This window comes from Podarcis raffonei, chromosome 11 (genome assembly GCF_027172205.1).
Source record: "Podarcis raffonei isolate rPodRaf1 chromosome 11, rPodRaf1.pri, whole genome shotgun sequence".
Lineage (NCBI taxonomy): Eukaryota > Metazoa > Chordata > Lepidosauria > Squamata > Lacertidae > Podarcis > Podarcis raffonei.
In genome coordinates, this window is record NC_070612.1 from 28,822,649 (window position 1) to 28,847,322 (window position 24,674).

At 39.3% G+C, this 24,674-nt stretch overlaps 1 protein-coding gene across 2 annotated transcripts; it reads right to left on the reverse strand.

The window, feature by feature from the left end:
* Positions 1-487: 487 nt before the first annotated feature.
* On the reverse strand, positions 488-23,230 carry AGGF1 (angiogenic factor with G-patch and FHA domains 1). 2 transcript variants are annotated; one of them, XM_053407744.1, is made up of 14 exons: positions 22,934-23,230; positions 20,761-20,860; positions 19,558-19,757; positions 18,430-18,576; positions 16,521-16,709; positions 9,615-9,957; positions 8,064-8,175; positions 7,289-7,340; positions 7,070-7,171; positions 6,680-6,845; positions 5,263-5,345; positions 4,253-4,380; positions 3,354-3,453; positions 488-1,707 (listed from the first exon to the last, which is right to left on the reverse strand). In XM_053407744.1, the coding sequence occupies exons 1-14, from the start codon at positions 23,090-23,092 to the stop codon at positions 1,507-1,509; spliced, it is 2,082 nt and encodes a 693-aa protein (XP_053263719.1). In that variant the 5' UTR covers positions 23,093-23,230; the 3' UTR covers positions 488-1,506. The 2 variants fall into 2 exon arrangements, with proteins under 2 accessions (XP_053263719.1, XP_053263720.1); XM_053407745.1 differs by lacking the exon at positions 9,615-9,957 and adding an exon at positions 14,161-14,230.
* Positions 23,231-24,674: the final 1,444 nt, after the last annotated feature.

Below are 24,674 nucleotides of genomic sequence, written 5' to 3' on the forward strand. Positions count from 1 at the left end.
CTGATTATGGGTACAATGGGAGTGAGTCCAAGTGAATTCATTATTCCTGCTCAGACACTGTTAGTATTGCAGCCCAAGACATTTCTGATCAGTTAAACTGATAACTGCAATCCTTGTCAGTCTAAACTGGTTTTATAAGGGACGGACTGAAACATTAAGGATTAAGGCTTAGTCTCAGAACGCCCCCCCCCCAAGCTGTAGTTTAAAGTCACTGAATCTCATATTTTTAAAGTCACTGGAGTCCAGAATAGCAGAGGGGAGAGCCTTCCATGGAGTAGTCAGTTTAATCGCTTCAGCATCTCATCTTTAAGTAATAAATTATAACTAAGTTATGCTATGGTAAGGTATACACCTCTTCAGCTAATTGCCAGTTTGAATGGCTCTTGGAAATCAGATTGCTATACCCAGAAATACAAGAGATTTTAAAAAATGAAGTTTAACTGCCTTTTGCCTAGCACCTTCATGAATTAAAGTTTTACACCACAAATGTTGAAAGCACTGTTTTATTAACATTCAATAAATAAGTGTTCAACCTCCGCCCTGAAACAAAAGTAAACCAAGATTCCTGGCCTAAACTCCATTGCCAGCAATGGATACAGAACAGGCCCAACAGGTTAATAAATAATGCTCGTCTGCCGAGATTCGAAGCCACTCCACTGATTTCAAAACGGCCTATTTCAGAGTGGCTTGAAGACTTACATAGTAATCAGATAGCAGTTTCTATTTTAGGACCAATTTACACTTTAAGAATAATTGTAGTACAGAACTCTTGGAATGCAGGTGGAAAAAATGCATGATTGAATATAGTTTTCTTGGAACCCAATGCACACTGAAAAATTAGGCTAGAATTGTATGCTAACCTTTCAAGGAGAATTCTTGAGTCCAGCCAGGAAATCTGCAATCAGTCACAATCCTCCCATATAAATTCTGTAGTAACAATTCTTAAAAGTGTATTACAGCTTTGTATATCACGGCAGTTTCTGAACATGCTACCTCAAGACTACAACAAGATGAATACTTAACCCTCAATAATGTCCTTCACAGAAGAAAATAAGGTTGTTAGAAAATCTTGGTTAATTTCATATAATAGTGAAGTGGTGAAGCATATCAATAATGCTCCCTCTTTTGCTACAAAAATTCTCAAAGGACTTTAACCATATACACAAGGCATTTTTTTTTTTTGCATCAGTTCACACATTTCTATGAGATCCATGAAGAGTCCAAGAATAGATTAATGAATATATCAATTCACTGACTAGGTGGGTTAAAATGTCTTCCCTCATAAATTACCCACAAGTTCTGAAAGTTTAATATCAAAATCCATTCAACCAAGTCCTGGGCCAGTCACACGTTTTGTGTTTTAAAGAAAAATGAAAACATATAAACCAACCATGTATTGCAGATAACTAGCCAATACAGCAGTCTAAGAAATATACAAATAATCCAACTTCCATTTTAGCATAAAATAAAAATCTATTTAACCAAGGTAACATTAAATGCTGAATGTCACTCTGCAGTTTCTCTAACCCAAGTCAGATCCTTTGGTGCATTTTTCTGTGTTTTAGGCTCCTGAAATTTTTCTGCAAATCTCTCTCTTGCTTTTTCCCAGTTCCTTCTGTTCTTGGTGCTGATGATCTGAACCTCTTCTGCAGATGTAGGAGTAGCTGAACCTAAGCCTGCATGCTTTCTGTGCAGCTGAAGTTTGATCTGCCAGACAATGAATTCTTATAAGCATAAATTCAACAAATAATATGCATTCAATAACTTTTAATATCTTGAAAAGCTGGAGAGAAGCACATAATGAGGAAACCTGAAAACTATGTTCTCATGATAAAGCCACCATCTGTGTATGTGTGATGCAACTGACACTTTCAGCAAAGCTTACCCAAAAAAATAAAAACAGAACATTATATAAAAAATAAGTCTAAACCTAAAAGAACAGTGGGATTAACAGGTAACAATATCAGTCACACTATTTTATTTTACTTCCAAATGCCCACTTCTACAACCATTTTATTGACTGAAACAGCCGGTGACTTTTCTTGTACACAAACTGTAGTACCTTCAAATCTCAAAAGTATGTTTTTATTCAGGATAGCCATGAAAGAGTAGAAGAGGTCCAATAAATTATCTAGCTGAGGGTACACTTCACAAGCTAGAATATATACAGTGGTACCTCGGGTTAAGTACTTAATTCGTTCCAGAGGTCCGTTCTTTTTTTATTATTATTAAACTGTTCTTAACCTGAAGCACCACTTTAGCTAATGGGGCCTCCTGCTGCTGCCGCGCCGCCAGACCATGATTTCTGTTCTCATCCTGAAGCAAAGTTATTAACCTGAAGCACTATTTCTGGGTTAGCGGAGTCTGTAACCTGAAGCGTATGTAACCTGAAGCCTATGTAACCTGAGGTACCACTGTACCTGCACCATAGTGACAGGTACTGGAGGGAATTCCAATATTTTCTGAGTGGAATGGCTCCAAGAACTTAAGAGTCCTGCTGATCAGACCAGAGGCCTGTCAGTCCAGCATTCTGCTCTTACAATGACCAGCCAGATGCCTAAGGGAACTCCACAAGATTGACCGGAAATAGCATGAAAGCAATGATAGTTTGTGGCATGCGTGTGTGTGTGTACACACACACTAGAGGAAATTCCCCACCAGTGAACTCAAACTTCCCCACAAGTAAAGTGCCCTTTGCAGTTCACTCAGCTTCTTTCTTTAATATAATGATATGGGTTCTTTTGATGAAATATTAATTGCACATTTGAATGACTATCATAGAATAGGACATAGATAGAAAAAGTGTCTGTAAAACTTCCCTCATATCCAAGCTTTCCCATTGTTGGGTGTTTGTGTGTTGCCTACCTCCACTCAAGCCTGTTTCCTAAAACAAACAGTAGCAGCAACCCTCCTCCCCTCTCATCTAGCACAATTTGCAAGGAAAAAATCTACTTCCTGTTTGGGCTCACCTGAACTGAGTGAAGTGGTTCGCTGAAACAAGGCCAAATCACAAGACACATCTGAAATAGTAACTGATGACCCCCCATTTTACTACAATATGTATCTATCATTCATTGTGCATTAATAAAATAGGTTCAATAATCAAAACATACATCCCAGAAAACATACAAAAAAAACCATCAAAAACTACTAAAAGTAAGCAACCTCAGAAGTCCTACAAAGTTCAATGACACTTCAAATTGTGCATAGGATTGCAGTGTGAGTGTACTCCACAGCACAATCCTATTAAACAAGTATCATTCGTTTCAACAGGGTTTACTTCCAAGGAAGTGAAAATAGGATAGCAGCTTTAGTCTAAGCTTTGCCCAATTTATACATTGAAGTAGACCTACCGGATCCTTCATTCCGCCACCACTCTTTCCGAGCCCATCTCCTTTCTTCCATCCCATCTTCTCCAACATTTTGTGACCTTTGTTGCTATCACTAATTTCACTTAAAAAAAAAAGAACTTTTACATGGGAAGGAACTATTTACTTTTTTACACTTTGAGAGAAAACTGTTTTTCTTACAGCCAAAATAAGTGAAGATACAGTGGCCTTACTACAAATTGTCATTTTTTTGAAACGGTTCAGTGAAATCTGCTTATCCATAGTTTATATCAGGACCTAAATATTTTTCTGCATGGTAGACTATTTACTAACAATATAATACTAGCAAACTCATACCTGGCATTTGCTCAAGAATGCGAAGAAACAAAAAAATCAGTGCCATTTTGAAATTGGAGGCCAAGATCAATGCTGTTTTTAAAAGGTCCAGTTCACTATATTGATTCAAATGGCATCCAATTGTATCCATACACAGACAAGAACCTGCTCTTTGATCTCAGAAACCATAATGCAAAACCGTCACTATACTCATTTTAGTGTCTGTTAAAAACATGCTTATTTAGACAAGCCTACTCAGATGCATAGAAATTTGATGTAATTTTAAAATAGGGTTGTTATTTTTTCTTAATTTTGTTCTATCTTTTTGTAAACCACTTTGAGGCTTTTTTTTTACAATCAAGTTGTGTATATTTTTAAGTCAGTAAATACAGTTTGATTACAATTATTTTAAGAGGTGTTCAAATGCACAGTGAATAGATAAACAACTTTCAAAAAAAGATAGTAAATGATATGTGGTTTAGAGAACTGGAAGTAAGCCATGTGAATAACTGCACTGCATGTGTGATAGGTTAACGCATTTCTAGAGATATATATACTTGCAGAAAACCAGCCAACTAGCAACTTACACATGTACAGAGGCTGGAGCATCATCTCTGTGAAAGTTTCCTTCACTTCCAACTGTCTCACGGCGTTTTCCTGCTCTGTCTTTGTAGTTTGGGTTTTTTATAACTTTTTCATTTTCATATTCTGTATTCTTTAAAAAAACAACAACCAATCAACCCCATGTTTGGAAACTTATTTGTTTCCAAACAATACATTTAACAATAAGGCACAGGCAATGGGAAAAACAACTCATACACATTTTAGGTGCATATTAAATACACTCAATTCCCAGCATATTATACTGTAGAGTTTGATGTAATTCTAGAAATATTCCATAGATTCCTTTAAAACCTTGCAGTATAGAAAAGGTGCAGATACGTGCAGTAAAAATGATTGGGACTTGAAACATCTTCCCTACAAGGTGAAATGACTAAGGGCTTCTTAACTGAGTGGGAAAAATGACAGCTAAGGGGGCAGGGGAACATGGTAGTGTTTTACTATATATTGAAAGTGAAGTGAGTTTTTCTTCCCCTTCCCAAATACTAGCAATCAGGCTATCCCATGACATGACAAAAAACCCAGAACTATTTCACATAATGCACAATTTATTTTTCTAATTTGTTGTCACAAACTGGAGCAATGGCTACTAGCTTAAATGTTGAATTTAGTTGATTGCAATGAGTTTTGTTTGTGTGTAGTTATTCTTAAGTGTGCACATGAAGGACTGCTTTGAAATGCAGCTGTATGTTAGCAACGACAGTTTGGAAAGACCCTGCTTGCAATCTAGAAGATTGAGTTGTCCTCTCTTTGACAGTGTCGTCCCTGGTACAACTGCTGTAAAATTACCCTGAATACACAGTCTCAATGAATTCTACTCTTGTGTTTCATAAGACAATTCATTCCCATCTAACCAACACTTGTAACTTCTACAACTAAGAATATGATGCAGAATACAGTACAAATATTTTTTTAAAACCTGTATGTCCCCAAATCCAGTAATTTATCAGACAACTTTTGTTAAAAAGGAACTTACCTGCAAGCCATACTTAACACGAATTTGTTTTAATTCTTTTCTTCTAACCAATTCCTTCTCTTCTTTTGTCAGAACAGTGCAAACTGAAAGAGTACAAGATGATGATTCAACTAAGTCAGCAGAGACCCATTGGCAGATGGGAATTCAACTAGAGGAATTTTTGTGTTATGCTAAGGCTAGTGTGTGAATTTACTTGTAGGCACAACAGCACTTTCAAAATATCTTATTGGCCATTTGAATTCAACTTCTAGGCATACCATGGATTCCCTATTATCTAAATTGGATGAGGAACCTTTCTAATTCTGAGGGCCATGTTCACTCACAGGTAACCTTCCAGGGGCTGTGCACTATTGGTGGATGTGGCCACACACACACGGCTCTCCAGCCTTCCTCCAGGCAAGCAAAGGGTATTATAACAGTTCAAAAATATATTCCAACTTGGTAAGTTTGCACACGAGTGCAGAGCAGGGCCAGTGAGAGATAGGGGAGGCCATCTATTTAGCTTCTGAACCTAAAGCTCCCCACCTCGATCTAAATAATGGATTATCTTCTTCAGCTTTGGGGGTTTGCAGTAAGTTTCATGTCAAACTGCCAGTCCCTACACTGCATATTAGGAGGTAGGGCACAGTTGATATATAGCTGTAAGAGTACTACGCTGAAGGTTGTCTGGTATCCTCATTCAGTACTGAGAAGTGTATAAGCCAGTGATTAGTGCTTCCCTTCAAGCTTGTCTTTTCAGGACTAAGTACCTCTCTCCTCCCAGCACAGGAACATAGGAAGCTGTTATACAGAGCCAGTTGACTAGGTCATCTAGCTCAGCACTGTCTACACTGACTGGCGGTGGCTACCCATGGCTTCAGATGGGACATTCAAAGCTATACTTGAAGATGCTGAGGATTGAACCTGGACCATACGAATCCAAAGTAGGTGCTCTACTGCTGATCTATGGTCCTGCAAGCACCACGAGATGAAGTTCTCTCATTGCACTTGGGGCACCAGGAGCAAACTGCAGCTCTTTAATCGTTCCCAGCTGACCTTCACTTCTTTCAGCTGAAATGGGAGTTGCAGAAAAGTAGGATGGGGCTGAATGCTGCCCAGGTAGCTAACCCTTACCTAACCACTCTGAGTATCCAATTGGAAGATGGTGAGCTAAAACAAAAGATGAAATTATGAAGTCTGGAAACTTTTGCATCTTAGATTTAGTTTGCTTAATGGAGGCAAGACCACCTTTAGGCTGAAGGCAAATTTATTTTAAAAATTCTTCAGTAGTGTAAAAATAACAAAAACGTGTAGCCTTTTTCCAAGTTAAGTCATTTGTTTATCTACTTCAACTTGGGATCAATCTTTTTCCTGGAAATTGACAGTGCATTAAAAAAACAAAACAAAACAAAACCCTCAAGCCATTTTTATCACTTACTTGAAGATGCACTTTTCTTATCAAGGCGAAGATGGGCTCTGACTTGCCCTGGTTCACATCCATCGCAGGTTTCACTCCCAGGGTGTATGTGAAAGGATAAAACCGTTTCCCCAATTTTCACTTCATCACCATGTTCCAGAACATGAGGTTCACTCTTTGTTTTAGGCTAGAAGGGAAAAAAGGGGGAAAGCTAGACTGCAGATAAGTGCTGATAAAAGGTTTCTGTACTGCTGCTTCAGAGAAAGATTAAGGGGATCACAAAGTGTGTACAAGCAGTAGCAGCATTATGGGGTGGGGGTGGGAAGGGCAGAAAGGATAAAAAGGGGAGTGGCAATTTCTAGTGATGGGTAAAGGGTAGACCAGGCAGCAGCACCTAATGGTTATGCTTACCTGTAAAATTTGATTTCCGTTAACCACAGTACCATTCTGACTGCCTTGATCCACAAGAACGTAACTTTGCAATTCGTTATCAAAGTATACTTCTGCATGAAACTGTTAAAAAATAAAGTGTTTTAATACAGAGCACATTTCAGTAACACAGCATTAGGTTTAAAATGAAGTAACTGACAAGTTAAGATCTCTTTTTAAAGTCCTTAAAGAGTTAATTACCTTACTAACTCCAACCTCTGGAATCTGCAGTGTATGTTCCATATCTTTTTCTCTGTAAACAGAAGCAACAGTTACAAAGCCCACAAGGAGAAGTACTGTGAAAAGACGCCTTAAGGACTCAACTGTGCAATCTTATGCTATAACACTGAGCAGCACTCTGGCAGGACCTACCATCTATGCTTGCATACGGCTCTCCTTTTAAATGATATTTTACAGTCCAGTACCCCAAGCAGTGCTGGATGGCTGGGTCTAGCCATCATTATAGTTTCTCACTGGAGGGATGCTACATGGGTGGCATTTTAAGAAATTAAAACAGCAGCTAGACTCAGCTAACCAGCGCTGCTTGTAAAGCTCTTCAGACCAAAATGCTAGACTACAAAAACTACAAATTTCTCTTAGTCATGCCGTCTTCAAACCAATTTAAATATGTAGTGAATATGGACTTTAGTGGTAGTTTTACCACTGAATGATCTAGTTCAGATATATTAAAATACTATTTATTGTACTGCACTAATTCCCAATACACAGTATTTTGCCTTTGGCAATACACAAAGTTCAACAGAATTCAATCACCACCCTAGTTTCTTATAGTGAACTGCCATGGCATCTATCCCTGGCATGCTACTATTCTAGGAGTCAAAGAGTATGATGAATTGATTTAAACAGAAAAATCGTGCTGTCTGATTGTAAGCCACTCAATTCAATCTGGTTCAATAGAATTGGCAATCTTATCAGCTAACATAAGCATGGATTTCTTTTGCATATTTTGTATTACCTTCCAATTGTGGCAGGTTTGACAGCTGTGATGATATACAGAGATCCCATTTGCAGTACTGGTGATCTAATCACAATCACTCTAATACAAGGGGGCCAAATCTTGTCTCCGCCTAAATCAATAAAAAATAAGCATCAGACAAATCAATGTCATATTTCCCCAATCACCCTTGATTTTCAAAAGTAGGGTTAAGACTGTAGGAACAGCCTGTTGGATCAGACTAATGCCCCACAGCATCTTATTCTCACAGTGGCCAACCACATGCATATGAGAAGCACTCTCCTGTCCTGCAGTTTCCAGCATCTGTTATTCAGAAGTGTGCTGCCTTTAAACATGGAGGCAGAAATAGCCAGCCTTGTGGCTAGTAACCATTGAGTTCAGCCAGTACATCAGTTAAACCAAAAAAGGGTTAATGCATCAAAACACTGTAAAAATTAACTGTACAAGCACATCTAGTAGAAAAACTTTTGACTAGCATATTTTCCCAAAGTTGGCCTTTTAAGAGCCCATAGAAATCAACAGCCTGGTTATTCTGTTGTGCCAGGAAGTTTATCTTGGTAATAGACATTTAAATTAAAAAGTAGGCAGCATCAGGATAGTTACAATTATTTTTGCTAGCAGCCAAGGCCAGCAGACAGAACTCCCACTTCTTCTTAGAGTAGAAAGAAGGCTAGTGCTAAATTTCCTAACTGATGCAATGACCATGTGCTGAATTAGTTGAAAGGGGCACTGAAGATAAGTGTTGCCACGAAGGAGACAGAGCTTTTGCAGCAACAGAGGAAGAAGACACTGGGGCTGTTCACAGAATCTGGATATTTAGCCAACTTGAATACTAAACTACATGACAGCTACTCCAGATGTGAACCTGGATACAGGCTCTAAGATGAAGAGAAAGGTCCTACTACTTGCCACTGTGGGAAGCACAAGGACAAACTAATAACCAGTGCTTGCCAAGTGGTATTCAATGATACCAACAAAAGAACGAAGGGCGCCTAGACTCCTATATACAGGGGACACTGTATTGCTCCCAGTATCTGGAATATTCCTAGACCAAAAAGAACAAAACTTTCTCAACATCAAACTATGAAAATAAAATATTGATTAGTCGAGGGGGGTGTCTGTTTCAGAAACAATGCCATATAAACAGCTTCTTAACCAACCAGCTATGCAGGTGTACATTTTTATACACACCACGAATAAGAGTAAGCATCTGAAGAAAAACACTAATTTCTGAACATAACATTAGTGTCCCTCCACTTTACACATACAATATTTTCAAGTAAGAAGTCTAAATAGATCCATGTAAGCAGCAACGTCATGAAGTATCTTCATCTGACAGCTTTTATAGTGATAAGATACAGCTTTTACAGTTATCCATACTTAGTTGCAACATCTGAAGACTAGAAACGGAGAGATCAAGACAACTTTTGCCATTTTGCTGAAGATCTATAGCATTCAAACTTGTAGGTTTCAATTTTTGATATTATCCATTTTTGCTTGTTCCCCAAACTATACATATTTAAGGATACTTTGTAAAAACCCAGGATTCACCTTCACTGTCAGTGTCTTCTGAATTTACAGTTTCTTCACTTGTTACTTCATCTTCACTGCTATAGTCCTCCTCTTCAGAGTCTGTAATTTCCCCTTCTTCAGGCTCACTCTCTGTCTCTGTTTTACTATCCTCTATCACAGCAGTACATTGTGTGTTCTCAAAACGTAAATTGGTGCCAGTTGTGGTAATTGATTCTTTGGCTGATAGGCTGTTTCTTGTATCAGTGTCCACCTTAGCCTTTTTCAGATTTGGACCTTTTTCTTCTTCTGGAGAACTTAGCTCATTGGTGGTAAAAAGGCAATTCAGATTGCTGGATGATTTCTGCTCATCTGTTTTCAAGTCCTGAAGAAGATTGAATGAAAATCAAACTTGAGGAATGATAATAACGTTGTTCTTTTAATGACTGGATTCTTTTAAGGCACAAGATGCAAAATCTGTAAGCAAGCAAGCAAGCTAGTACTGTAATGGGAAATAGAAAAATCATTTGGTATCTGATCAATTTTAACCATTCTAAGATATCATGACTAAAGGTCCTCTTCCAATCTTCAAACCCCTTCATTAACTTTTCAGAGTTTCTGTCTTTACTTAAAATAAAAAAGGCAAAGGATGCTATCCATTCTAGACATTCATTTGCGGAGGTTTCTATATTTTTTCCTCTTTCCCCCTTTCCCAGTTAAAAAACCTTGTGTTCCAAACTTCCTTTCTTTGTTCTAAGCTACTTGCTTCAGTGCTCTTGTACTGCACTAGCCAGCAAACCAACCAACTAACTATTACTTTCAGATTGTGACAGGAAACACCGAGGAACAGTAACAATATATTTCTCCAAATAGCTGTCCATTCCTTTTCATAGAAGAGAGTGTATGCCTGGCATGGACCTCCAACGTGATGAGCTAGCCAGACAGAAAGCAAGCAGACCAGTTGCTCCTTCAGAATAGTGGATCTGCTGTTGACTTTCCTTGGGCCAGATTTGTTTGGGAGGGAGAACGAGATTGCCAACCTTCTTTTAATTCTTGATCACTGTTCTGTACACAGGCACCTAGCGTTTGAACTAGCTCCTTGATATAGGGAAGTTTTTCTTCTTCCCTTCAAATGCTGTTCATGAACTATGCAGGCTAGCTCCTCATCTCATAGGGAGATTGCATTTGGGGATCACTTGCTCCTTTCACATGTCTGTACTTTACAAATCCCTAGCCTGGAAAACTAAGTCATACAGTGCTCAAGCCCCCTCAAGGGGGCCAATGATCTAGCTCAGCCCCAGACATCATGGCATTACACTAGTGTAAATATTTAGGATAAAAGCATTTCACTCTCACATACCAACATTTGCAGATTATTTAAACCAATTTTTTTCTTATTCAAAATTAGAAAAAGTACTGTACAAGTATGCTAGTATCTGAATCATCCCAGTTTTAAGGTGGGAAATCCACACAACACTTAATACTAAGGTCCTATCACCAATACTCGTCAATATCCTATCAGTAGAAATGTTCCTTTACAGTTCAAACAGTGCTCTATGTACAACTATTTGTACACTCTCATCCACTGCCACACACTGCAACAGAACTGTAAACACAGCTATCAAACGATTACATTTCTGCAATTTTGCAGTATCGATAGGCATATCCAATTAATACACAACACAAACCATCTTTTCACAAAATACTGCATTATTTAAGACCAGCTACTTAATCAATACATTTTCAGTTTTCTCCCTCAGCCCAACAGTTTGGTGATTATTCCCAAATGTATCAGCATCAATGACCTGATCTGTACTGGGATGAATGCTACCATTCATCCCAGGCATATAAAACAAAAGCCAGTTACTATCTCTCCTCCATAAGCATGAGATGAACTGAACATCTCTTAGGATAATATGTGTCCTCTCCCCCAAACTAACTAAATTAATTTCAATAGCAACAAATGTATGGTTCTACACTTAGGCAGGAAGAACCAGCTGCACAAATATAAGATATGGGGCACCTGGCTTGCCAGTAGTGCACGTGAAAAGGATCTAGGGGTCTTAGTAGACCATAAGCTGAATCTGAGTCTACACTGTGATGCAGCAGCAAAAAACCCCCCCCACTAATGCTATTCTAGGCTGCATCAACAGAGTTTAGTGTTCCGATCAAGGGAAGTCGTGTTATATTTTGCCTTTGTCAGAGCACATCTGGAATACCGTGTCCAGTTCTGGCCACTATAATTTAAGAAGGATATTGACAAGCTGGGACATGTGCAGAGGAGGGCAACCAATATGATAAAGGACCTGGAAACCAAGCCTTATGAGAAATGGTTGAGAGAATTTGGTATGTTTAGCCTGGTGAAGAGAAGACTGAGAGGAGATAGAATAGCCATCTTCAAATATCTAAAGGGCTGTCACATGGAGAAAGCTGTTTCAGAGGCTAGGACCTGAACCAATGGATTCAAGTTACAAGAAAGGAGATTCCGACTAGTGGAACAGATTTCCATGACAGGTGGTGGACTGTCCTTCCTTGGATGTTTTTAAACAGTGTTCGGATGGCCATTTGTCATGTATAATCAAGCTGAGAATCATGCCTTGCAGGCGATTGGACTAGATGACCCTTGGGATCCCTTCCAATTCTACAATTCTATGACTCTATTATTCCTTTTCTTATTTTCCCTTAAGCTTCATTTATTTATTAGATTTCTCTCAACATGTCATTCAAGAAACCCAAATATACAATATTTCTCTCTGCTTAACATACAAAAACAAGTAACACTAAAACACAAAGCACTTCTCATATTCTCAGATAATTAATCTGCCTGCAATATTTCCTGTTATCACAGAAAGGAAAGCAAGCCAAGATTAACAGTGGACTACATGGAAATTAAAAATGCTTCTTTAAAAAAATTAAACAATTACAAATATTCTTCTTTAACATTCAGACTTGTAGTAGAATAAATACAACTCATGAACTATCAAGCCATTCTCTAAACTTATTACACACAAAATTTCTCTGAAAATGGAAGTTCAATCAGATATTTGAACGCATTTTACAACAAAATATATATATTGTCGAGAATGAACAAATAGTCATACATAAGGATAAATGAAGCTTTCTAGATTCTTAGAGCTATGGTCCATGTGAGATCTGCTGTGTTAGATGTTTTTGCTGCTGTACTAGGAACAAAATATTTTGGAAAAAACTTATCCAAGTAGTTCTCAGAGATGGACTTGTACAGATTTTTGCTACAAGCAGATGATGGCTAATATGTCCAATACAGTTTGCCATTTGAAAACCCCCAATGCATAATGTGCCTGCCATCCCTGCACTAGCCTATTTTGCTTGCTGCTCCACTTCATCATTCCTGCTGCAAGCACCACAGTCATTTCCCAATTGTAGCAAAATCTGAAGTGAAAGAGAATTTGCAACCCCTGTGGAGTGGCATTTCATTTCGAAATGGTGAATATATAGAGAAAAAGAAGTGCATGTAGCTAGGGAAATAGGAGCATGTAAGCAACTGGGGAAGGTGAACAGTTAAGAGGAGCCTGTGTGAGTGGTAAAGAGGGCCATTCTCCCCACATTATTTCAAGCAAAGTGGACTCATTTAAATCAAAGCGCTTTAAATTATGCAAATTGCCAAGAAAAAGATATAAATTTAAATAAAGATTCCCATTTAAAATGCACATATTTCCTTAAAAAATGCAGAGCAAGCATTCCTTCTATCTTCTGTTTCCCACAGTTAAATAATACTGGTGTGCAACTAAATAAATCTTTATGTAATCTAAAGGAATAATATAAAACCACTGGCCATGTGCTCCACACATCTCTCGTACTGTGGAATTATGTCTATTTATAGATAAGGCATGTCTGCATGCAAGGATACTAACGGAGATCACTTACTTGAAGGCTAAGGCTTCCATCCTATGTACCCTTATTTGGAAACAAGTCCCAATGAATGAAGTGAAATTTACATCTGAACCAGCATGTATAAGATGGGCTGCAACAAGTATCAAGAACTTTTCAGTTTTGCCTCTGGGCAAAATAGTCTTTCCTCATCTGTTTAGTTGGTAGAACCAAAAATATTAAGTTTCTTCATTGAAAATACTGCAGAGCTCAGGATGAGATCGTAAGGACTCAGTAGTGCATCTTGGTGAAATAACGGATGGTAATTCCACCTAGATACTGTGATGCCTTGCTAGTTCCTGACTCCAAGAATATAAATACATGACCTGTCTGATGACTGAAGATGTGTTTCCTGCACTTCTCTTATTACGAAGAAATAGAACCCTGCATAAGAGGGCCATAAATCCAATTTTATGAGAGTATATGTTTATAATTTATTTATTTCATTTTATACTAGGTTATTTTAATAAACTTACTATACCTGAAACTTAACTTAAAACAAATAAATCATTGTTATTTAGCATGTCTAAGGCAGAAAGAACCCCTATTTAATCACAGCATATGTGTGTAAATTAGAATTGATCTTAAATTATATCTTCATGTAATTAATTGTTTTAATGGTGCTTTAAGATCAACTTTAAACATCGTCAGACTGATGCGTTTGGTATCATAACTCTACCTTCACTAGAAGTTGCCAATCCAGAAGATGAAATCTTCAGATTAGCCATGGTTTCTGTCAACTGATGTACCTAAAGATGAACAGTAGCAAACAGTAAACAATACAGTGCAAAAATGAAGTATGTGTTGAGAGTACTATGGAAATATATTACCTCTGGACAAATTGCTTCCAAATTCTGCATATTTCAATTTCCTTAACACAACAAAAAGATCAAATGCTACCATGTCCTTCTCTCACACATGTATGCATGGAAGGTACAAAGCTACAGAAACATGATATACTTTGCAGCCAGGACACTTTCAGTTTTAAGACTTATGCACAGATGCAGAAATTCAGAAGTCTATCCCAACACAAGGCCACAAGGGTGTCCTTGAGGCAGATGTGGTAGCTATCTCCTTACTCGGTGCAACAGCAGTGACTGGCAGTATGTGATCCCCGCCTAGGGGACATGTAGAGAACATCAGCAGAGAGGGTGACTTCTTGCATCCTCCAGTACACTGCTGCCTGGAAATTAACTGCTGACTCTCCCCATTTTCTAGACACCTGCTCAAACCCTGGCTTCAGGGTTCAGTAAATCACTGTTTGCATCATTACAGCTAAACCCTTCGCCAACATCACGGCACCAACAGTATCACACAGCCTTCCTGCTTTTCAGCTTGAAGATGGGAAATGAGCTGCAGCAATGGTGTGCTGAAGTTTAACAGTTACCCAATATAGCCCACTGCTCAGTATAAAATGTATCACTTTGGTGAGTGGCAAGTGTTGCAAGTGAAAGGAGTCAAAATATTACCATTGCCATGCGATCTAAGAGATCCACGGATTGGTTTGGCAGCCAATCATTTCCAAGCAGCCAGCTTTAAGGTCTAAATAGAGTATTATACTCAGCACCCGCTGCTGACATACATTCCTGTCAAAAAGAGATTCAGGGTATCTCCCCAACAACTGGTATGCTGCCTTTAATTCTGGAGGTAGAATAGAGCCATCATGTGGCTTTTATTGCATGCTGAAGATGCATCTCTTTACCCTGGTCTTTGACAGCTGAGATATATGTCAAAGACCCAACTTTTTAATTCATTCTAAACTCTATTTTTGGTTCTGCATTTTGTATTGGGTTTACGTGGTTTAAAAATTCATCTTTTGTTTTCCTGTAACTCACCCTAGGACCTCATGTCAGTCTGGAAAGCTTAAAAATGCTTATCAACTGGTAGGCAAGGCTAGTCTAGAATAGGCCTGCAGAGGAGTTGAGGAGGACAGTTTTATTTTCCTCTCTTCTGATATTGTTATTTGTTCCATTTCTCTCATTCTCCTCCCTCCTCTGAGAAAATGAGCAAATGGCAGTGGATGAAGAAATTCATAGTCACAATAAAATTATCTATCAACTTAATCAGCCTGTACAAGCCTTTTCTCCCCTCACCCACCAACTTCCCTCTTTAACGTATTGAGTAAATGTAAGTGTCCTTAACAGCACAATCCAGAAACAAGTCCCACAGAGTTCAGTGAGACTTACACTGAAGTAACTGGGAATAGGTTGGAGAAAGGATCTCAAGTTGACACAGCTTGATTTTGACCAGCCAGCAACTTACAGATCCTGCCTGCTCTCATGCACAATAAAAGAAAGCGAAAAGATAAGAAAAATACATCACTCAGTCATGAGACACAACTAAACTGAAGAGAAGTGTACTTTGCTGCATGGGAACCATTTTCTCATACAGCACCAGAGTAGTTTGCTGGTTTTTTTAATATCGTGTCTGTAGAGGTGAAGACAAGTCACTTCTATCTACAGTTATAGAACCTAACAGCATTGGCAGCTTGATGTACCAAGGGCTGATAGCCATTAATCAATTCAATCTTTCTGTTTAGTTAAGCATGGCTTCCTAGAGTGGCACTTTATCCACTCAGTCTGATTTTCTATTCTCTAAGGCATGTATATTTGGGATGGACACAGTTAACTGGGAATAGGTTAAGCATAGGGAAAGAGGGAGGATTGTTCTGTTTGGCAAGATGAAATATATACACTGATAGAACATTAAATGAAGCACAAAGTTGTATTCCTTTCTAAGAATGTATTAATGACCAATTTTTAGCAATTGTTTTCCCAAATTATAATGGATATAGTAACTAACTGCTACAAATTTTATTTCTCACATCATGCATAATCCATTTATATAGTACAAATCAATCCCCATGTAGAAAATAAGAGAATTTTACTGTCATTCTGAGCCATTTAGAATGCATACTGTATAAACTTTTCTCTTAAACATGCTCCATACTTACCTGACCTTAGAAAGATGCTAATTTTGATAAAAATGCATCATCAATCACATTTTTATTTACTAAAATGTAATTTGTTGTGAAGATACCTTAAGCTCATTCGCCCTAGGCCATTCTGCATCTTTCCTCTTCTTTTTGCCTTTCCTGTCTTTGCTATACTGAGCAGTTGCTGTTTCATAAGACTGTAGATCCACTCGTGAATGGAACTGATATCGGCCACTTTCAACATCACAATAGTAATAAATTCCAGTATTTGGATCATAATATAGTTGGTTTTCCTTTAATGAAACAAGAACAGTAAATCGCTTAAAATTAAATAAAGCAGGTTGTATACTAACATAGCAAAATCATAAATTAAAATATGGAAAAGCTTAGAAAGGGAACAGTAAATTAGCAGGAACAAAAGCAAATTTAAATAAGCAATGCCTACAAAGGCTTCAGTATATCAACTATATATTCAACTAAATCCTTGCATGGGTAGAACTACTTCCATTTGCACAACATGACTTCTCCCATATCCACACCATTCCCTTATTTGTTCTTCAGGGTTGGGGGAACACTCAGAACAAATTCAGGGGACATGCAGGCAAATAGAGAATAGTCCCATTGTGCAAGTCAAATTTGTTCTGCTCACATAAGGATTTACTTAGCACCATGTCAAATACAACCGTGAGAATTTAACAATCCTATAGATATGCATATCCATTTAAAAGAATGGTAAACTCTGTATTCCAGGCCATCAAGATAATTAAAATATATAGGTAAGCAAGACTACTGAATAACTTCTGGCATGCATAAATTTCTTCTGCTTCAGCTCAACTACAAAACTACCTCCGGCAAAAGGATGGAAGGATGAATTTAAAAACAAGATGAATGTGTTTAAAGCACACTGATCCAAGCACAGAAACATGTCTAACTTTAAACAATGCTTCAGTCAACCCAGACTTTGAGAATGAAAAACAATGCATATTTTAAAAATGTGTGAAGGGTAATCTTTAACTTACTGTAATTGACTTACAAGGGATTCCAAAATGGACATACAAATACCATCTTATTCATTCATTAATTAGTCTCATATTAGAAGGTCTAGGTATAAATGGCTGTGATTGATTCACTGTGCATAAGTGCAGATCTGCTAATTCATATACAGGGTGGCCCAAAAGTAGGTACACAGAAACAGGTATACAGTTGAATCAGTGAAATTAATCACAACAGATTATATTGGTACATATAACTGACACACAACAATGTGGCAGTTAAATTTCAGGCTGGCAGTTGGAAATAATAGTGGAGTCAGATAAAAGGATTAGCTTTCTTTACTGATATTGTGAATTTTGACAGTGAACTTGAGTCAAGAACAAAGCTAGTGGGCCACCCTACAAACACGTACAACTGCAGATACCATTTGCCTATGATCAACACATTTTGAATGAGCTGCATCATTCCAAAATATATTGCTCACTGCTTTGTGGAATAGGAGGCATACAATTAGGTGTGTACTGGATTCTAACACACACCAAACCAAGTTGGGATGCCTCAGAAGGATTTTGGAGTTGCACAAGGGGAAGTGGGATTTATACAAAGCTCTGCAAATCAAATCAAATCTAAGCACTTTGTGCTGCCTTGGCAAACCAGACATTAAAAACATGCAGCAGACAAGTGCTAAGGAAAACACCAGGATTTTTTTGAGGGGGTGGGGTGGGGAAGGCATGGAACAACTTTATAAGATCAATATCTACCGGTAGTTTAAGGAAAACTGCAGGATCAGGAGATGGGAGAGCTCCTTTGTGACATACAGGTCTTATTTGTAATCAGAGTGAATGATTTTGGTATTTACATGAACGTTATCTATTACATTAAGAAAAAGCTATTCACAGCCAAGAAAATATTTTTCAGGAGAACAACTATCAACAAATCCATTATTAGTTTAAATTTGTTATTTATATTGAGGAGTATGAGATTATTTTATATGAAGTAAGCAACAAATCAAATATTTACCGAGTTATAATAGAATCCAGTGCTGTGGTCATAATATAATCCGGTGGTTTCATCATATATAAATCCTGTTTGTGACACAGCAGCCTCTGCAGCAGCCCTCAAGTTTTCTGCTAATGTACCTTCTGTTAATAGAGGCTCTTCTGGTTTCTAAGATTATGAAAGACAACATAAAGAGGATATTTATGTAGCACTTTGAAACACACAGCCTTAATTTTGTTTCTACCCATAGCAACCCTGAGGTACACTGCTATTATATCATCCCACGGATGGGGAATAGAAGCTCAAAATAGTGAACTGCTCAAAAAAAGTCCCTGACTAAGCCAACATCCAATTTCGGCTCTAACACTATCCACTGGAATATACTGGTTTATATAAATAGGTAATCCTACTTAGGTTTTCCCCACATTGTAAATTATAAGGGTAAAAGTCAATCAAATGTGAGTATCATTCCATTTGTTTTAATCATTCCATTTGCACTGTTCTACATGAAAGTTAATGCAGTTAAGGAATCACATTAATAAAGCTAGTTCTTGTACAAAAAGAGTTACTGATTTAATTGAGGTTCTAGTTATAAAGCAGAACAAAGCATACTTTGTATGTATACAGCACTTAATACCACTTAATACTAAGTCATTAAGAAATAAAAATCCAACAATTGAAACTAGATTGGTTGTTTCTGTACACAATCCTCTGCATAAAGATAGTAGCAATCATTTGTGCTGTGGGAAAACCAAGGGAACCAAGTCAAAGGATCTTGAGAAGAAGAGTTTGGATTTGATATCCCGCTTTATCACTACCCGAAGGAGTCTCAAAGTGGCTAACATTCTCCTTTCCCTTCCCCTCCCACAACAAACACTCTGTGAGGTGAGTGGGGCTGAGAGACTTCAAAGAAGTGTGACTAGCCCAAGGTCACCCAGCAGCTGCATGTGGAGGAGCGGAGATGCGAACCCGGTTCCCCAGATTAAGAGTCTACCGCTCTTAACCACTACACCACACTGGCTCTTAAGGACAGGGAATGGCTTTGTTCTCTAGTGATAGTACGTATATGAATGAAACCCACTCTAGTTGTTCTGATGAAGTAATAATTCTAATAATACTACTAGAAAAGTTGAGAAACACTCATCTCACCTGCATGTTATGAACCACAGCATCCTGTTTTCCAACCTCGCAATGCTCTGTGCCATTAACATCTGGCTGGTCACCTAATTGTAACTGATCTGCACAATCAGAGTTTGATCCTTCATTATCATAACTTGGCTGTATTTGTGCTCCATTTAGCTCATGAGGATCAGAACTATTATAATAATAATTATGAAAATAGTAATAGCCTGCAAAAAGTTAGGAAATAAATGTATTAGCAATGCTGTTTTGATTTGATATTGTATGGTACAGTATGTGGAAGTTGGATTTATAACTGTACATCTTATCTATATTTGTCAAGCATGCCAAAAGGATAACAAAACCTTACAATTCATATTATTTTTGTACAACTGCTTAGATATATATATTTTAATATATTAAGTAGTTTATAAATTAAATAATCAAAAATCAAATCAAATATTTACATATGCTTAACTTTGCACTTCTTGCAAGTAATGCTATTGTTACTTTCATCAACAGCTAAATCCCCACAGAAGATTAAGCACCACCACCTTAGGATTTATATAAGCATCTTTGCCTCAAAGGTCATGCAAATAATAATGTTAAGTGTCTAGAAATTCCAAAGTAGATGAGATAATGACGCAAGGCAACCAAGCCTTAAAAAAGGGATTTCCATTTAATGTATATAACTAAATAGCACCAAAGCATGTCAGGATTTATTTTTTTTAAGTGTAAAGAATTTGGATTAACACTTCCCCATCTGTTTGGTGACACACAAATGAGACCTACAACTGAGTCAGGAGTTTGCATAAAGGGGATGTTTTTGTATTTGATGAAGGATGTAAGCTGACTTAAGTATTTCTTTAGAGACAGAAAAAATATGGGTATAAAATGATCCAAAATAAATCAACCAACCAAGTAATTTATATCTGAAATATAAATGGGAAATGTTTTAAATACAAATAGATACACCTGGAATTTACCTCTTTTTAAGGTGGAAAATTCCACCTCTTTTTTTATTTCATTAAAACTCCTTTCACTTTTTTCAAACAATGGGATTAATGCAATGGACAGGAATCATTTATCTGTTAGATTATTTTAACCTAATAAAATGGGTTCGAGACCACGAAAGCTGCATGTCCCTTTAGACTGTTTTTGCTGCAAGAAACTAACACGGCTACCCCTTTGAAAATTATTTTAATTACTGACGTTGCACCATTTGCTATTTACCTTCATGTGACCATTCAGCAGCATCTTCGGTTTGCACTTCTACATTGGATGTTGCCTTCTCATATCTTTCTCCGTCACTGATTTTCTTGAGTTCTTCAATCTACAAAACAGGATAATTATGTTGCTGGTTCAACTTGTAAGTACAAAATGTTGCAAACCAGAGTGCTCCACCTCAGGCAGAGGTCGGCAACCTAAGGCCCATGGGCTGGAAGCGGCCCATGAGGGTCACTTAACTGGCCCATGAGCCACCCCCGAACCGAGCTGCCCGCTTGGCGAGTCCCTGCGCACTACGCTAAACTGGCACAGCGCGGCAACTCTCTTTCGCGGCTCCGGAAATTGCTTCTGTGCATGCACATGCCAGAAATCGTGCCTAAGCATGTCCACAGCGCTGGAAATTGCTTCTGCGCATGCCCAGATGCCGAAAATCGCTTCTGTGCAGGCACGATTTCCAGCATCTGGGCATGCGCAGAAGCGATTTCTGGCACCGTGGACATGTGCAGACGTGATTTCTGGTGTTGCACTGCGCTGGCTTGGCCCATGGAGGATCTCCGCGGGAGTGATCCAGCACATGCCCAGTAAGCCTTGCCAACCCCTGACCTCAGGATTCTAGCCAGCCATGCTCTCCTCCCAGCAGTTTAGGAAGTTTTCTCCAGGGGTCCTAAAGGCCACCAAGCTTGCTAAATCCTCCTTGGGCTGTGGAGTTGACTCCCCTTTACACACTGTATTTCTGCATACACCATGATCTACAGAATCATGCTGATATCTCCCTCTTGTTTCTCAGTGTCTAGACTCCAATCCTGTTTGCACTCAACCACCTGCTTGCTCTTAGCGGGATTGACCCATGAATTTCATTAGGATTAGCAGTGTGCCTTAAGAAAAGCCTGAATGATCCATTACTAATCCTAGGCTTTGTGGAACTTCCTTTATCAGTAAAGGGTTGTGAAAAAAATACATATCATGTGAGTAACACAATGAGTTGGAAACCAAGTGAATTATAACATTTATGGTTATCTCTTCTTGCACAAAGCCAGGGAAAGCAGTCGCCAATATTGGAGCATTAACACCATGGGTAGGCAAACTAAGGCCCAGATGCGGCCCAATCGCCTTCTAAATCCGGCCCGCGGACGGTCCAGGAATCAGTGTGTTTTTACATGAGTAGAACGTGTCCTTTTATTTAAAATGCATCTCTGGGTTATTTGTGGGGCATAGGAATTTGTTCATTTCCCCTCCCCCAAATATAGCCTGGCCCCCCACAAGGTCTGAGGGACAGTGGCCCGCCCCTTGGCTGAAAGAGTTTGTTGACCCCTGATTAACACGGTCAAATACAGTGGTACCTTGGGTTACATACGCTTCAGGTTACAGACTCCACTAACCCAGAAATAGTACCTTGGGTTAAGAACTTTGCTTCAGGATGAGAACAGAAATTGTGCTCTGGCGGAGCGGCAGCAGCAGGAGGCCCAATTAGCTAAAGTGGTGCTTCAGGTTAAGAACAGTTTAATATTAATAAAAAAAGAACGGACCTCTGGAACGAATTAAGTACTTAACCCAAAGTACCACTGTACTTCAAAAGTGGGAGCAGGGAAGGAAACCATGTAAGCTGCTGTGCCTTGGTGAAAGAAAGGAGGAAGTGAGGGATATAGCTATTAATGATAAATTAACATGTGTTGTTATGGTAAACCAGGGAATATGCAGAAGAAATGATTTTGAGGAGATATGGAAGGTGTCTCTAGAATTTGTACTGTAAAAACAGAAAGGGGTCAAACCATCGCAAGAGGTGTTGAAATTTTGGGAGGTTGGATAGTGACGATGGAATGGTCTCAGTGTTGGAGTGCACATTTTTACTCTTATTTATGATTATTACTTTGTAAAAATAAATAAACAGAAAGAAAGAAAGAAAGAAAGAAAGAAAGAAAGAAAGAAAGAAATGTAATAAATCAAAGCATCCAGGTGCTTAGGAAGGCCGGCGTTCCTCCTGGTGAGGCTCCTATACCTTCTAACAGGTGAGAGACAAGGAAGTCAGCAGTGAGCCTAAGCGGCCCAGGCTGGAAGCGGAACAACCGCCTGTCCCCAGAGCAGCAGAGCCCTTGAACCCAAAGGCCGTTGCGGGGCGACCTTATCCCGGAGGTTTCCCCGCCTGGCCCCCGACCCCCTGAGGCGAGAGGGCCGCCCCTACCCGTCTCCGTAACTTGGCGGCGCTGGCCTGGGCTTTGAGGCGCAGCTTCTTCTCCCGCTCCAGGCGGCTCTGGCAGGCGCCCAGCTCCGACTCCAGCGCAGCCACTTTCCCCCGCAGGGTCGCCACCTCGTCGCCTGGCGGTCCCGGGGCTTCGGCCATCCTTCGGCTTCCACTGACCCCAGCCTGGCCGCCGCCTCCTCCTCAACGGCCGAGGCAGGGACGCAAACGCAGCGGCCGAGCGAAGCGAGCCCAGCGACCGTAACGGCTGCTCCTCAGCGCCCGCGACCCGTCGGCGCCCCTCGCAGCCATGGCAGCGGCCGCGCGGACAGGCTCCGCCCCTTTTGCCCCCACCCCCCCTTCTCCCCGCCGCTTTCTTAATGGGAGACCGGCTGAGGAGCGGGGAAAGAGTGGAAAACTTTTTCTTCGGGGCATGCAAGTGACCCGGATCTCGTTTTCATGAAAACAGGAAGTGACGCCAATTGAGCGGGGGGGGGGGAGGGAGCGGGAGACATAGATTTAAGAACTGTGTTAGAGGGACGCGCGGACCTGAACTTCCAGTAACGCATTGGAACGCACCGTATTGAACAGAGTTGCTTTTTTTTTTGCTGGAGGGCGGAGTTGTAACAAGGATGAGGCATTTTTTTGGCAGATTGCAGGTGATTTGGTTGGGTGCATAGGCTTTCCCTCACTTGAGAGCGGGGGAAGGATCCACATTTGAAAAGCTCTGAGTCAAAATGCCCTCTAAAGCACCTTTCCACCGTTGGTTTGGCTTGCATGATAGAGGCAGCAGCGGTGGTGCTCTGAGGAGTGCTAAAAGTGCTTTGTGAGTGTTGTGAGTAGTTAAAATGGTGGCTAACCCCAGCTAGCCAGTAGTGGGCTGCAAAAAATGATTTAAAAGAGACCCCAATCATCAACACACTTTTTTATTCACACTCCACATTGCTGACATGATTACTCAAGTACTGTAGAATTTTCCAATTTATTTAGTGCATTTTGATACACATTGTGATTCTAATGCATTTTAATAGTTTCTTATGTACTTTACTGACATTCACTTGGTGATATCTTATTGTCATTCTTGTTGGATATCATTTGTGTATACTTTTCTTTTTTTACTTGTGTGTGCATGCACTTTCACACACAGGTACACATTTGTGCGCACACTTTCACACAGGTAAATTTGTACTCCACATTTAAAAGCAAGATATATAAATAAAAATAACCAGAAGGTATATACAGTGGTACCTCAGGTTAAGTACTTAATTCGTTCCGGAGGTCCGTTCGTAACCTGAAACTGTTCTTAACCTGATGCACCACTTTAGCTAATGGGGCCTCCTGCTGCCGCTGCACCGCCAGAGCATGATTTCTGTTCTCATCCTGAAGCAAAGTTCTTAACCCAAGGTACTATTTCTGGGTTAGCGGAGTCTGTAACCTGAAGCGTATGTAACCTGAGCTACCACTGTATCATAAAAACAGCACAGCGAATTGTTTTGATAAAAAACAACCAGTTTGTTAATGTCCAATTACTGCCAATTGTACATTTTAACCGCTCCTTTAGGAAAGATAATTGGAGCGTAAAGGGAAACGCCATTGAACAGACTAAGACCTTCCAATACTTAGGCATTACTTTCTCTTATAATGCCAAATTGTCAACACACCTGACCACATCAGCTATATCAGAAGGAAGAAGTGCAAATGCCATCCTTAGATTATTCAGAAGGAAAGGAGCTGGCTTCCTCCC

Bases quoted from the DNA above. Each gene is read 5' to 3' on its own strand.
- AGGF1 (XM_053407744.1), bottom strand. From the start codon at position 23,092: ATGGCCGAAGCCCCGGGACCGCCAGGCGACGAGGTGGCGACCCTGCGG. The intron at 19,758-20,760 runs GTAAATAGCAAA...AACTTTTTGCAG, and splicing joins TGCTGAATGGTCACATGAAG to GCTATTACTATTTTCATAAT. The intron at 1,708-3,353 runs GTAGGTCTACTT...ATTGTCTGGCAG, and splicing joins GTGGCGGAATGAAGGATCCG to ATCAAACTTCAGCTGCACAG.